At 39.8% G+C, this 14,571-nt stretch overlaps 1 protein-coding gene across 4 annotated transcripts in view; it reads left to right on the forward strand.

Moving 5' to 3' along the window:
- The window catches only part of CEP192 (centrosomal protein 192), a 72,849-nt gene that overhangs the window by 17,025 nt on the left and 41,253 nt on the right, over nt 1-14,571 (forward strand). For all 4 annotated transcript variants that reach the window (XM_060405474.1, XM_060405475.1, XM_027960937.2 and 1 more), the window contains exons 11-17: nt 1,080-1,144; nt 1,711-1,920; nt 3,800-3,926; nt 5,042-5,160; nt 7,770-8,601; nt 8,695-8,821; nt 13,755-13,926. In XM_060405474.1, the coding sequence (XP_060261457.1) occupies nt 1,080-1,144; nt 1,711-1,920; nt 3,800-3,926; nt 5,042-5,160; nt 7,770-8,601; nt 8,695-8,821; nt 13,755-13,926 (1,652 nt within the window). The remainder of the gene's footprint in view (nt 1-1,079; nt 1,145-1,710; nt 1,921-3,799; nt 3,927-5,041; nt 5,161-7,769; nt 8,602-8,694; nt 8,822-13,754; nt 13,927-14,571) is intronic.

Raw genomic sequence — 14,571 nt, forward strand, 5'->3', positions numbered from 1 at the left:
ATGGTCTTCTGAGGTTAGTCTGTCATCCTGGTCGGCCACATCAAATCCCTTTTGGAGGATGTGCTTAGCTCCTCACTTGTTTCTCCAGGAACAGAGGCTCACGTCCATCATTGCTCATCACTGGGACTGAGCCAAGCTGTCCCTAATCTAGGACAACAAGTCACTTTAGCATCTGTGCGTTGCAGTTAGTACACCTTAGGCTTTACTTTCTCACTTTATAAATCGTCTTGAACAAAAGAACTACTCTAATAAATGAGAAGTTACAAAAGCGAATCCATTTTAGAATAAAAGTTCATAGTGTAGAAATGAGAGAAAAGTGACGAGAAAGATAAATGAGATCTCAGGGGATGAGAGCATTAGGAACCTCAGTCAGGTTTGTTAATTCTAATGCCTTAAGCAGGGTCATTTGCTGTCCAGTCTGTCTGTCCCCTTCCCCATCGTGTTACATCTGGCCCTCTGCTCACTCACCTAGCCTTGTGGCCTTGGCCTAGAGATGGAGGGCTGTGTGCCCGTTGGTTTCCTAAGGTAAACAGTTGCTCAGTTGAAACGTTGAGGAACAGACACTGGGTGATCACTTGTCCCTGTTTGCCCAGGCTGTGGGGTTTGCTTGGATGTGGGATTTTGCCTTTCAAAAACTGGGGCAATCCTGGGTGTTGGGACGAATAGGTAGTTCACACCATTTTGAATTTATAGAGGGGCTTGTCAGTCTGATGGTTCCAGATGAAATTCCATACATATCATGGGCAGCTGCTATAACTCTCGTGTGCCAGATTTGCAAGGCTGAAATTAATGTGAATCTTATAAAAAGCTTACATTGTAAAGCCCTGTTAGTAAGTTAGAGCAAGTTAGTACCTGATGAAATCAGTTGCAGTAGGGGGTTCATTACGAAAAGTTCCAGAACCATGTACTCTTGGGTGCTTAATGCAGATGTGCCATCAGTTCATTGATGGAAGCTTTCACATATTATTTTCAGTTTTATTTCTTTACTATTTCATTTCCCTAATTAGCTAAGTTTTATTTATATGCTAGTATTTAGTTGGGCATTAGTATAATATAATTATGTAAACTTCTTTTTTAAGCTGATGCATTGGATTTGATTGCACAAGATGAAGAAGAATTTAATAAAGAGCATCAGTTTATGCAGGTTTGTATTTTATTGACATTAACAACAGTTCAGAATTTTTCTTGTATTTAAATGTAGGTAAAATGTTCATTTCTTTCTGAGAATACATAGAATACATAGATACATAGTATAGAATTACATCCTGATATTCCTTATATTTAGATAGTTTCTGCCTTTTCCTTCATATACTTATTTATTAATTGAAAAATAAATGGCCTACTGAAATAATGGTTATTAATTCACTTAAAACTGCCTTAATAGGCTTCAAAGATATTTCCATAGTTTTTAATCATGTTTTAAACTGAGGTAGTGCTATTTGTTTTTATTTGAAGATACATTCCTTTCTAAAGATTTGTATCAATGACAGTCAGTATTTGATTAAGCAGTATATTAAAGCAATGTGTATTATAACTCAACTATTAAAAATTTCTTCTGGACTTCATTAACATTTCTTAGCTGCTTAAGCTTGAATTTGTCGAAATTTTTTAAAAATTTAAGTACTTAAATTTCCTTAGTTAAATTAGTATTTTATGTGTTAGAAAAACAGAAAGCTTGCTGTAGAAATGAAATGATAACTTTCTTCCTAGGAAGAAAATATAGATGCCCAGAACATGTCTGTTGCCCTTGGAGATACATCATGGGGAACTTCGGTCAACTATGGTCTGCTGAGGAGATCACTGAGTGCATCAGATGTGGACAGAGATGATGCCAGTTACTTACGTCTGTCTTTAGGGGAGTTCTTTGCTCAAAGGTCTGAAGCTCTTGGTTGCCTTGGTGGTGGTTACAATGTGAAAAGAGTAAGTACCATGTATATTGGGAGTGGTAAATGCACCAGCCCTTATGTACTGAATGCAGTGACAGTGTAGCCAGATCATAGTGTCTTTAAAGCAGAGACAGAATAGGGGCGTGGTGGGATGGTGGGAAAAGGTTTCGATTTTTAGTGGTCATACCCTTGCTCCAGTCCTAGCTCTGTCTTTTAACTAGTTCTGCGTCATGGAACAATGCATTTAACGCCTCTGTGCCTTAATTTTCCGATTTCTGGGATGGAACACTGCCTTACAGGGTTTGGGGGTTACTGTGCTGCTGCACTACGGTGTTTAGCACAGCTTCACGTGCATCAAGTACTTGATGTTTGTTTCTCTTATGTCTTTGGTTGTGGGAAGAATTCAGAGATACATTAATTTTTAAACCTCTGGTCTAAAAACATGTTTTGAAATATAGTAGTGTTTTGGTTTAGTAAGATGTACGTGTAAAAAGTTTTAAATGCCAGTGGAAGTGGTAAGTTGTATGAGGCAGGAGGGGAAGCTATGTTGTCTCTAGGGTCAGGGCGGTGTCTGAGGAGGGGCGCTGTGCTGGCGCCTGACAGGTGGGGAGTAGGTGGCGTGTTCACAGTGAAGGCCTGGAGGTGCCAAGTGGAGCTTGAGTGGCACATTCAAGGAGCAGAGAGCAGGCAGACAGCTCCTGTGAGTGGGGCAGCAGGCGGATGGCTGGTGGAAGTAGACAAGGGCCAGGTCATGAGGGGCCCTCACAGAGCTTGAGGGCATCTCACGGGGACAGGGAGGCAGGGCGTAGTTTTCAGGCCCAGATGTGAGAGGAACTGAAGGCCGGAGTCTCCTAAGCCCCAGAGGAGGATCAGTGGGCAGAGACTGAGCCACATAGGAGGTGCCGCGAAGGCCGGGGAATAGGATGGCAGTAGGAAACAGAAGAGTCTAGGGCGCAGGAGTGCCTCTGGAGAATTCCGTGCTGGGACTTGGTGCTGTCATAGTGAGCTTCATTGAGGGTGTAATTTGAAACAGCTAGCGAGTTAGAACACTGCCAATTTACAGAAAAATTTGAACTGAGGGTCCTATCTGTGCAGTGAATTAAGAAATGAGAGTAAATACTTAGGCAGATGTTTCTTCCTGGATCACTTGGTTTTGACATTATGAGAGAAGCTGAAGAGTAACTGAATTCCTTTCTGAACAGCTGGATAAAACACCAGGTACTAGAAAGATGTATCTGTTACTTTGTGTTAGTTGTGAAATGTTGCTTGGTTCGGGTTGCTGGATCAAAGGAAGATATCCCCAAGTGAAGATGAGTTGAAAATTGAGTGCCTTTAGTGAATTTGCATTTCAGGTCTGTTGTGTGAGAGCTCTGGAAAGAAGGTGGATGGGGAATTCCCTGCCCCTGAGCAAGGTCCTTGAATGCAGACCTTCTGAATGCTCATCCAAGGCAGTAGGATCATGCCTAATCTTAATACAGGTTTTCAGGGACCTATTTATTGTGTAAAATAAAATACCCTTCTAAGTACTATAAGTTCCAGGAAGGCAGAAAATTTTATCTTTTTTTTACTGATATGTCACTGATGATTACCAACAGTGCCTAACAGATAGTAGGTGCTTAATAATAATAATTGCTGAAGGAACGGTGTTGTTTCTGGGTTGTTTTCATTTGGATTTCTTAGTAAGGGCAAATTATTTGGCAGTATTCATTCTGATGATTACAGATAGCTAGCAGTAAGGAAATAAAAGGTCCTGTCTGGACTTGCAATGTTCATTTCTAGCAACTTACGTTTAAATGGAAAATCAGAATTACTTTGTTGAAATCCGTTTAACTAGGTTACAAGTATTAGGATAAAATATTCCAGAATTTCTCAGAGGAATTGAACATAAAATAATTGACATGTTTATTTTGTAGCCATCGTTTGGTTATTTTATTAGATCACCAGAGAAAAGAGAACCTATTGCCCTAATAAGAAAATCAGACCTATCAAGAAGTAATTTGGGAAAAGAAGTGGCTGATCTTAACCATGGTTTTTTTTCAGGTAATGGATTAAATGAAATTTTTAGTAAACTTTTTATTTAACCTGTAAATTAGTGGTTGTGTGATCATGTTCTTCTGAGGAAGAAAGTATTTGAATTTTTTGAATATTAGTTACTGATTTGATTTTTATACAACTTCACATTGCCTTTTCAGTTTAAACCTGAAACAAGTCAGCCAAAATTCACCTAAATCCTTCTGTTAAAAACCAAAGTGAATGGAATATAATTTGTTCAGGTGATCGATCGGCTTAACTTTGGCATGTTAAACTACTGAGTTAATGAATTATAACTTACTATATGTATTATTTAGGTAGACTTTTAAAGAAGAGTTTTCACATTTGGGCCTTGGTAGTATAAATATGATAAATATCTGAGTACTAAAAGGCAGACTTCCATGATTAATATATAATTATCATACAGCTGCTTTTTGCTAATATAATGCCTAATGTATTATATTATGAAATGGTATAAAATGTGCTTTAGTCCTTAAAGAGCTTATATTCCAGAGGCTGGGGAGTGGGGTGGTGGGATAAAGAGGCTGTACATAGTACTGACTCTGTTATTATAAAGAGTTCCTTATTTTTAAATTCAACTTGCATATTCATGAAATGTTTCAAAGTGAAAAGTATTAAATGAAGTTATCAGTATTTTGCAAGGAAGAGATTAAAATCCACAGTCTTCTTCAAACTTTAGACTTTGAAGAATCCAGCTAAATGAACAAATGATATGGTTCTCTGTCCTAGTGACTGTAAGACAAAGGAAATTTAAATAGTTTTTATGAGGCTGACTGATATTTGGTATATAAAGATTTCTTCCTTGTTAATTATATTTAGTGGTCATTATCCATGGATTGGGCTTCCCTTGTGGCTCAGCTGGTAAAGAATCCACCTGCAGTGTGGGAGACCTGGGTTTGATCACTGGGTTGGGAAGATACCCTGGAGAAGGGAAAGGCTACCCACTCCAGTATTCTGGTCTGGAGAATTCCATGGACTGTATAGTCCACGGGGTCGCAAAGAGTCGGACATGACTGGGCGACTTTCACCTCACACTTCATCGCATGGATTGTCTCTGTGACATAGTTTATGGATGTAAATTGAGTATTATGTATTTTCTACAGGAGATTTAAAGGCACAGCTAAGTGAAGGATCAGTTACACTTCAGGCTGAAGAACTGGAGAGTATTTCACAAGTGGATGAAAATGATGTGACATTAACTGCCAATAAAGGAAAAGCAGAGGTATTTTAAGCCTTTCATAAGGGAGCACTAAAACCCATGTTGTCATAATTCTTTACAAGATCAAGATAAGGTCACATGTAAAAATGCATAACTTTTTTTTTTTTTTTACTAAATTTTATTACAAGTATCATTTAAAAATTATCAGCGTATAGTAAATGTACAAAAGAGTTTATAAAACATAAACTTAGTGAGTTATCAAAACTTATACACCCATGTACACCCAAGGTCAAGAAAGAGAACGTTGTCAGTAGCCCAGGAGCCATGTTTTTGTCCCTTCTGAAGACTGCTTTCTCCTGTCTGACCTCTAACACTGTCACCTGTTCATCTCTTTTTGAACTTTAAATGTAAGAAATCATGTACAAGTAGCATATATTTTTTCTTTTTTTTTCACTTATGTTTGTTAAGATTCAACTATGATCAGTATAGTAGATAATTTTCATTGCTGTATAGTATTCTACCATGCATATCCTGCCATCGGTATATCTACTGTTGATGGATATTTGAAATCTTTCTTATATCAGTATGACACTGTTAAATAGTGTGGTTTTATAGTAAAAGTATGTTGGCTATTTTGTTGTTGTTTTGTTCAAGTCACTAAGTCATGCCCAACTCTTTTTGACCCCATGGACTGCAGCACGTAAGGCTTCCCTGTCTACTGTCTCCCAGAGTTTGCTCAAATTCATGTCCATGTTGGGGTTTTTTGGTTTCCCCTATCTCTTCCTTAACATTAAAAGTATCATAAAACATTCAGTTTACTTTATTCCAGTCTTATAATTGCCTGTTGTTTATATTTATTTCTCTTTGTAAACCCCATAAGAGATTATGATGATGTTGATGGTGATTACTATTATTACATACAACCAATGTATATCTGTGACCTTCCATTTAAGATTAATTTTCTTTTGCTTGAAAAATACCCTTACAATTTTGTTTTGTGAGGGACTACTGGTAATGAATCCTCTGTTTTGTCAGTCTGAAGATAGGTTTACTTTACCTTTATTCTTGAAACGTATAGTTGTTTGGTGTATGTTTGTTAACAAGTATGTTAGACTTTTCAGTATCTTTTTCTTTTATATTCTTTCTGTTCTGTTTTCTGTTACTTTCTCTTGCATTCTGAATTATTTTTTTAAGACTTCTCTTCCAAGTCTGATTCTTTTTTCCGTTGTGTCCAAGTTGTGAAACCTGTCCTTAGGGTTCTTGATTTGTTATTGTGTTTTTTAATTATAGAATTTACATTTAGTTCTTTCTTGATAATTTCTCGTCTTCTGTTGAGTTCTCAGTGTCATTGTTGTTTTTCTTAAATATGTATGTATGTATCTAGTTATGGCACATGGGATCATTTTAGTTGCAGCACACAGGATCTAGTTCTCCAAGCAGGGATCAAGCATAGGCCCCCTGCACTGGGAATGTAGCCACTGGACCACAGGGAAGTCCCTTAATGTTACTTTTTACTTCCTTAAGTATGTTTTAGGTTTTGTTAGACTTGATGTTTGAGATGTGTTTTAGACTCTGAGAGTCCATTGTCTGCATGCTCTGCAGTTCTCTTTTTCTGGAATATGGGACACATTACCTTGGAGCATTGTGAGGAGTACATTTTTACAGGAAAAGCTGGCGAAATATTTGAGTCCATGGGAGATGCCTTCCAGACAGGATTTTTACTTGCTTCTGAGTGAGGAACCCCAGCAGTCTTAGGTTGCTCTAATTCAGTTCTTGGGATCGAGCTGTTCAGAGCTAAGCCACCTTTACTCCTTAAGTGTAGCCCTCTGTGGTCGTGTCCTAAAGCGTGGATGTTCACTGTGATCACCACCTCTCCCTTATCATTGGCAGACTCTGAATCTGATTTTTGTACTCTTACTCCCTTAAGAGCAGCTTTTCTGAGCTTCTTTTAAAAAATTATTTTCTTAGCTTCTTAAGCTTCCTGACGTCTTAGCAGTAGCCCCCTCTTGAATCAGCAGAGACCCTGAGGAATAGCATCCCCAGGACTGGGCTCACCCCTCTGGGATTCTCTTTTCTCTTGGATTTTGGCCCCATAGTTTTTCATTCCGTTTTTTCAGCTGTCTAGTACCTTCTCAGAGTTGTTTTTGAACATGCTGTGTTGTTCTGATTGCTCTCAGCCAGAGTTGGTTTGCATTACTTAGTCCGCTGTTCCTGGAGGCTGAAGTCTTAATTTGTATTTAAAAAATATTAAATAGGTTTATGTTGCTTTGTTGTTGGTTCCATTTCATTGTTTTACCCAGCGCTTCTGTTTCTGTCTTGCTTATAAATAATTCTAACAGTTGACTAAAATTACCAAGAATATACTTGGAATCACTGTGACTCGATGGCTTCTCAGTTTCAGTAGTTTAATTTTTTTGGTTTACAGTTACTCTCTGATTCAGTTTTAGCGTTTTAACTCCTGAAGATGTTTTTTGAACAGCTGATGATCGGACCTTGTAAGTGAACTAGTACTCTGCAGTTAAAGTTGATAGCAGCTGTTTTTTTTCATTAGGAGATTCAACTGGTATACTATTAATTTCCTGCTGCTGTTAGATCTTATGTAGCACTTACAAATAAAGATTAAACTGATATGTATATGTACATGGAACTGATGTGAAGTTTCTGATCTCTAGGACACTTTCCTTGTCAGCAGCAAACCTCAGAGACATACAGACGAGCTGCCCAGTGAGAGTGACTCTGTGCTGAGGATAAGCACCATTGCTTCTGCCATTGCGGAAGCATCAGTGAGCGCTGACCCTCTCCAGCTTGCCACCATGATCAAAGCACTTTCAAATAAAACCCGAGAGAAGACTTGTCAGGAGGATGGTAAACAAAGACACCATTCTGCTGTGTCTCATTTCTTACCTAATGATCTGGAAAAAAGTAATGGATCCAGCACATTTGATATGGAGAGATACCTTAAGAAAACAGAAATTAGTCAGTGTGAAGGTGGGCTGGACAACTTTTCAAGAGCTGGTGTGTCTGGTATTTGGGATTTATCTTTGTCCAAAGAACGGACTACACACGACATCCATGTGGTGGACCTGGGTGCTACTAGCATAAGCGTAAGGGAGCCAGAGATAGGCACTGCAGCTGGTTGTTATGGTGAAAGTGGAGACATTGTGGATCAGGCATCGCTGAGAACAATTAGCTCTTCAAATTCAGTTCTTACAAATGTGGGTGAGAGAGCGGGTACAGCGGTTGATATAAAGACACATTCCATTGACCATAAATCCCCAGATTCTGCTGATGGCGAAAAAGCTGCCTCCATACCCATTCCAGCCTCTGATAGTTGCTCCGTCGTTGGGAACCCCAGAGTAGCATCTCTCTGGCTGTCAGAAGAGTGTAAAGGCCTACAGGAGAGTAGAGACTACCAAAGGCAAAATGAGTGCATTAGTGAGACAAGTAACAGTGAAAAGCACGTGGCTTTTGAAAACCATTCCATAATCTCACCTAAAAGTGTTGGTAAGTGTCAGAGTAATTGGTCACACTCAAAAAATTGCATGGAATGTTTTGTTTTTTTCTGTGTCCTTATTGGAAAATACATCTTTCTGATAGATTTGAAAAGTCCCTCTCCTGAGCGAGGTGGACACGGCTCGGAGAATGGCGAGGACAGCTTCCGACCTTCCACTTCTCCACTGAGTCATTCTTCTCCTAGTGAAATTTCAGGAACTAGTTTATCAGGGTAGGTGCTTACTTTTTTTTTTTTTTTTTTTTTAGTAATAAAAATACATGCTCAGTATAGGAAAACTGGAATAAAATGTAAAGAAAACTAGTCACTATAGGTTCATCTCTCAAAGCTAACAATTATATTTTGTGAGTTTCTTTCAAGCCATATTTCTTTGCAAATTTTTATACTCTGCTGTTTTCACTGCAATAATTCCTTGTATTTAAAAGAAAATTAATGTTATATACTGCATTATGGATCTGTCATGGTTTATTTGGTGCTTTTGGTAGATATTGGAGATACTGGATTTTTTTTTTTTTTTTTTTTGCCATTTTAATGATACTGGAATGAACAAGTTTGCTCATAAAATTTTTCTTTGTGTTGTAACTGATTTCCTCAGAAGTAAAATTACCAAGTCAGGAATAAGAGTATTTTCAGGCTTTCCAGATTGGCAACCTGTTTTCCAAAAGAGTCTTACTGACTTGCTCTTATATCTGTGTGTGATGAAGATATGCAATTCACTGTTTTCTTATTAGCATTTTAAATAACTTAATTTTGGATTTTTTTTAATCTTAACAGTGTTAGTTTGTGCTCTTAATACTAATGAGATTGGTAGGTGCTTTTTCAAAGGTTAGGATAATAATGCTAATATTTTACATGTTTGAATACAGTCTATAGATTAACTTAATCTTCAAGTTATAGAAACTTTAATTTTTCAAAAATGATGTAAGTCAACATTGCTTCAAAAGTTTACATGTATATAGTTACGTATGTGTGTCTATGGAACTTTGAATAGTTTAAATATAGTGCTTTATCAGATGTGTCTATGTGTATTGGACTATTAGTCTTTCTTGTCTCCATTTCTTGGATCCCTGGATGTATTAAAGAGAGTGAATGGCCCTTTGTGACGTGAATTGTACAGTTTCTAGTCTTTAAAAAGTTTTTCCCCTCTTGTACTTTTTGCTCTTGTGAATTCTTAGCTCCAGCTTACTCATACTGTTTCCCAAGATATGTAAAGTCCAGGAACAGCTGGGGCAGCACTTAGTACGTAACTTGGATATCAAATGTAATTTCAGTTTGTTTGAAAATATCAAATATTCATGATAATTTCACTGCTTAGGTAAAATTTCCAGCTTACTAAAATCTTTCCTTAAAGAAACATATAAAAGATCTTTTATAAAGCCATCAAAGACAGAGTCCTTACATTTAATAAAGTAAGCTTTCTATATGGCAGCAGTTTTTGCCTCACACTTGACATGATTTTTTGGTAGGCTTTATGCTAAAGATGCTTTTGAGTCTAGTGACTTCATTAGGCTGTGTCTCTGTGTTGACTTCTTGGCCACCTTGCAGCGCCTTGTCATGCAGTGCCCTTTCAGTATTTGGAGTCGAGCTTCCTTTTATCAGGAAGGTTTATTATTATTATTTTAGTTGTTAAAATATTGGTCCTGACCAAATTTTGCTTGACTTCTGCATTTATTTTCTCTTTAATCTTTTCTTTTTTCTTTTTTTCATTTTTTCCCCCCCTTTCTTGAGAAACTTGTTAGAGCCACAGGAAGTTGCAAAGCTAGTATAAAGAGAGCCTGTGTCCCTCCCCAGTTTCCCTAGTTCTTGCATGGGTCACCACCAGGAACTTGTCCTGGGCATGGTGTGTGGCTAGAATTGTTCCATTTTATCACAGATGTGAATGTGTGTAACCACCTCCATAGTTTGAGACACAGAGCTTTTCCATCACAATAGTAATGCTTCTCTTTTAATTTCTTTTTCATTTTGTTTGCATTTCACATTGCTGCTTTCTAGATTCCTTTCAGATTCTCTTTATTGTTTCTTAACTCCTGTGTACCTTCCAATATTATCTTGTTTTCTGTGGTTTTTATAGTTTTAAATTGTATATGCAGGCATTTAATAAAAACTAAGTGCCATATAAAGACATTATGATTTTTTCCCTTCACCCTGCCCTTTACTGCATGATCAGAGACAAAATGCTGGGCTGGCTGCTCTTATACTTGGACCCACCTGTTTTTATCTTGTGTGCCTAAGAAAATGCACTCATTCTTTAAGTGTAGGAAACATACCTTAGGGAGATGCTAAACTTTCTCATGAACTTGGCACGTGGTCAGATACTTTGACAATGGCATTGTTGCCCTTTCTAAAGTGACCATGGGATTGGTGAGCTTCCTCCTCTCTGAGGGTCAGCCACCTGCATCCCCACCACTCAGCCAGGGCCAGATGTCAGGCTTGGTGGGAAAGAAGGTGGTCACAGCAGGTTCTGAGGTTCATTCTGCTGTCACTTGTCCTCCTGGCTGCTGCCTCATGCTCTCTGGGTGGGCATGCCACGTCCTCCTGTCCTTTCTGCTGCAGGACAGCCCTTCCTGCCAAGGCCAAACTTCTGGCTCCAGTTTATCTTCCTGCTGTTGCGCCTGTGCTTTTCCTGTCATCAGTGTAAGTGTACATGTCTGCGTCTTGTAGTTGCTTTTCCTGGGCTGTGCTCTCTGTGCATGGTGGTCTCTCCCTTTGTTCAGTTCCGTCACTTAGTCGTGTGTGACTCTTTGTGACCCCATGGACTGCCACATGCCAGGCTTCCCTGTCCATCATCAACTCCTGCAGCTTGCTCAAACTCATGTCCCATTGAGTCGGTGATACCATCCAACCATCTCATCCTCTGTCGTCCCCTTCTGCCCTCAATCTTTCCCTGCATCAGGGTCTTTTCCAGTGAGTCAGTTCTTCGCATCTGGTGGCCAAAGTATTGGAGCTTCAGCTTCAGCATCAGTCCTTCCAATGAATATTCAGGATTGATTTCCTTTAGGATGGGCTGGTTTGATCTCCTTGCAGTCCAAGGGACTCTCAAGAGTCTTCTTCAACACCACGGTTCAAAAGCATCAATTCTTCGGTGCTCAGCTTTCTTTATGGTCCAATTCTCACCTCCATACATAACTGCTGGAAAAACCATAGTGACTAGGCAGAACTTTGTTGGCAAAGTAATGTCTCTGCTTTTTAATATGCTGTCAAGATTGGTCATAGCTTTTCTTCCAAGGAGCAGACGTCTTTTAATTTCATGGCTGCATTTACTCTTCTCCCCTGAGGAGAGTTCATTTCCTGAGTCCTGTGACCTGTTCCTCCTGAGATGCCTAGAGCTGGGAGTGCCTCTTGGGGCATCCCCACGGGTTTCTTTCTCTTCATCTTCATATCTTTGCATTCTCCCTGTATCATGGAGTAGCCTAGCTGTTCAAGTGTTTACTCAGCATTACTGATTTTCTGCTGTACCACCTATGCTTTTCATGGCTGCCAGTATGAACATTCATTTTGTATTCATTTCTTTTTATTGAAATCCTACTTGTACTTTTTTTTTTTTTACTGTAAAATGGCTTTCGTGTTTTTAGTCTTTTTTTTTTCTTGTTTCTTCCAACTCATATTCATTAAGTTTCTTCACATTCATGGTGAAATGTTGGTCAGAACATTGATCTCTTTAGCAGCCACATCTTTCTGGTGAGAGTGCGTTGTCTGCTGACTGTGCTGCTTGCCAGCACTCCCAGTGCTGCCTTGAGTCTCTGTGTGGCTGGCACCAGTCTGGCATCCTGAGTTGCTCTCCTTTTGTTTTTGTGTGTTCTTACAGTTCAATTCTCATTGCTTGAGGTAATAACAGCCTCAGTGCTTCTGTTCCTTTTGACGAGAGGAGCGAGACTGAGCACGCTCCACAGTACCCAGAACTCTTCTTCGTGCCGCCCCATGTTGTCTGTGTGAATATGACTGTGTGTGCGTGTGTGTGCATGTGTGTGCATGTGATTCAGGGCTAAAGTGGGCCTGAAGCAAGTTGATTAGTATTTTGTTTCCATTGGTTAGAGATTTACTAGTGTTTGGTCAGTGCTGTCTTGATTTGGTCCTTGTAAAAATCCAGAATTCAAAATAGGATTTTCTCTCTGTATCCATTGCCCAGCTGAGTATTGCAGACTTTGTGGGGGGGGGGCGGGAAAGGGGGGAGTAAAATTCAGTCCAGTTAATTACAGACTTAAAGCTAAGTGGTGGAGTTTGCAGAGGTGCAGCAGCTGTTGGCAAAGGTGGCTTTGATGGTGTTTCCCACCCAGTGTGTCTCCTACCCCTCCTCGAGAGGAAGCCTTGTCCCTCCTCTGTCAGGCTGGCCTGGCTCTGTGCTGGGGATTGATGGAATGTTGAATGTGTATGTGGGATCTTATTATTTATTGCTTACTTTTTTTTTTAAACTTAATATATCTTGAACATCTTTCTGAGCCAGTTGGTAGTATTCAGCTGCATGATTTAAAACAGTTGCCCAGTGTTTTATTTTATGTCTGTACCCTAATTGCCATAGCCTCCTTCTCCTATATGACATCTAAGATGCCCTGCTTTAGTACTTACAGTGATGTATGACATATCCTTTTAGTGAATCTCTATAGTTAGCCCTAATTTTTTCCTCAGGATTCATCTCTTGATGTATAGCCCCTGAGTACAGGGGTTTGGCTGTGCCTGCTTGATGGTCAGCCAGGAGCTGGGCCCTTTGTCTCCCCACCATGGTGGGGTTCTGCCCATTTCTGTGTACTCGTCCATGAGATTCTTGTTTTTGCTTTGCTCTTTGGGGCAGGAGTTGCCGAGTTCTCTGTTCATTGGTCTATATCAGGTCTTCATTAACTGTCGAATGAAAAGCTAACACTGTTAAGGGATTGTATATGGAATTTATTAATGAAACTGCTACAACATTTTTTTTTCAGTAGCTTACCAGATACTTCATTCAATAGAACTATAATTCACAGATTTAGATAAGGATAAGATGGTGTAATCAAGGGTAAGAAGAATGAACCCAGGGTTGAGTTGCATATGGCAACTAGGACAGACAGTAGTGAAGGTTGACGGGGTTATAGGCAAGCAGGAAGGGCTTTCTGCCATGTAGATGATGTTAAGTGAAGGGATGGACAAGTCCAGACACAGGTATTCTCTCTCCCAGGTGTGCCCTGGAGTCATTTGGTTCAGCAGCTCATCCACAGAAGCGCCCCTGTGAGAGGGAGTTGTCCCAGCTGACGTATCCAGAGGCCAGTGTCAGCAGGCTGACGTACGTGTCCCAGCAGGAGAGCATCAGTCCCTCCGTGGCCTCAGGTCGTGGCCTTGACGACCGCGAGGTAAGCACTTCTGTCACTTCTTTACTCACACTTACCTCTGAAGTCTTACTGATGTAAGACTCAAACTTGAATTCAGGCCTGACTAATTATGGTTCCTCTTTTTCTTTTAAAGTAACTGTGCGTGCGTGCATGCACATATATTTTGCTCAAACAGCTACTTGTGCTGGGTTGGCGCTGCAAGTACACATATTTAGTGTCTTGCCCTCAAAAAGCTCTCAGTCTGGTGGAGCACACGAAGACATGCTGTGCAGTGAAGTGCACTGTGGGAGCTTCAAGAGGCAATGGATGGCCTCAGCTGGTGGCATGTCCAGCAGAGCTCGATGGGGCCTACCTGGAGTCAGGTGTGGGGGAAGAGGGAATCACAGAATACACCCTGCATTTGATTCATGGCCACACTGAATTGTATATGTGGCGAGAGGAAGAGAGGCCAGACCACGATGTCGTAGATGTAAAATTTGGGTGTTTGAAGACACTTAATTACTAAACAAAACTACTTATTTCTGGTTCTGTAATTGGTAAAAACAGGGAATGTGGTGGTGGTGGTTTAGTTGCTAAGTCGTGTTTGACTCTTGTGTCCCCATGGACTGTAGACTGCCAGGCTCCTCTGTCCTTTGGATTCTCCAGGCAAGAATACTGGAGTGGGTT

The sequence above is a fragment of the Ovis aries genome, chromosome 23 (genome assembly GCF_016772045.2).
Source record: "Ovis aries strain OAR_USU_Benz2616 breed Rambouillet chromosome 23, ARS-UI_Ramb_v3.0, whole genome shotgun sequence".
In the NCBI taxonomy this organism is placed as follows: domain Eukaryota; kingdom Metazoa; phylum Chordata; class Mammalia; order Artiodactyla; family Bovidae; genus Ovis; species Ovis aries.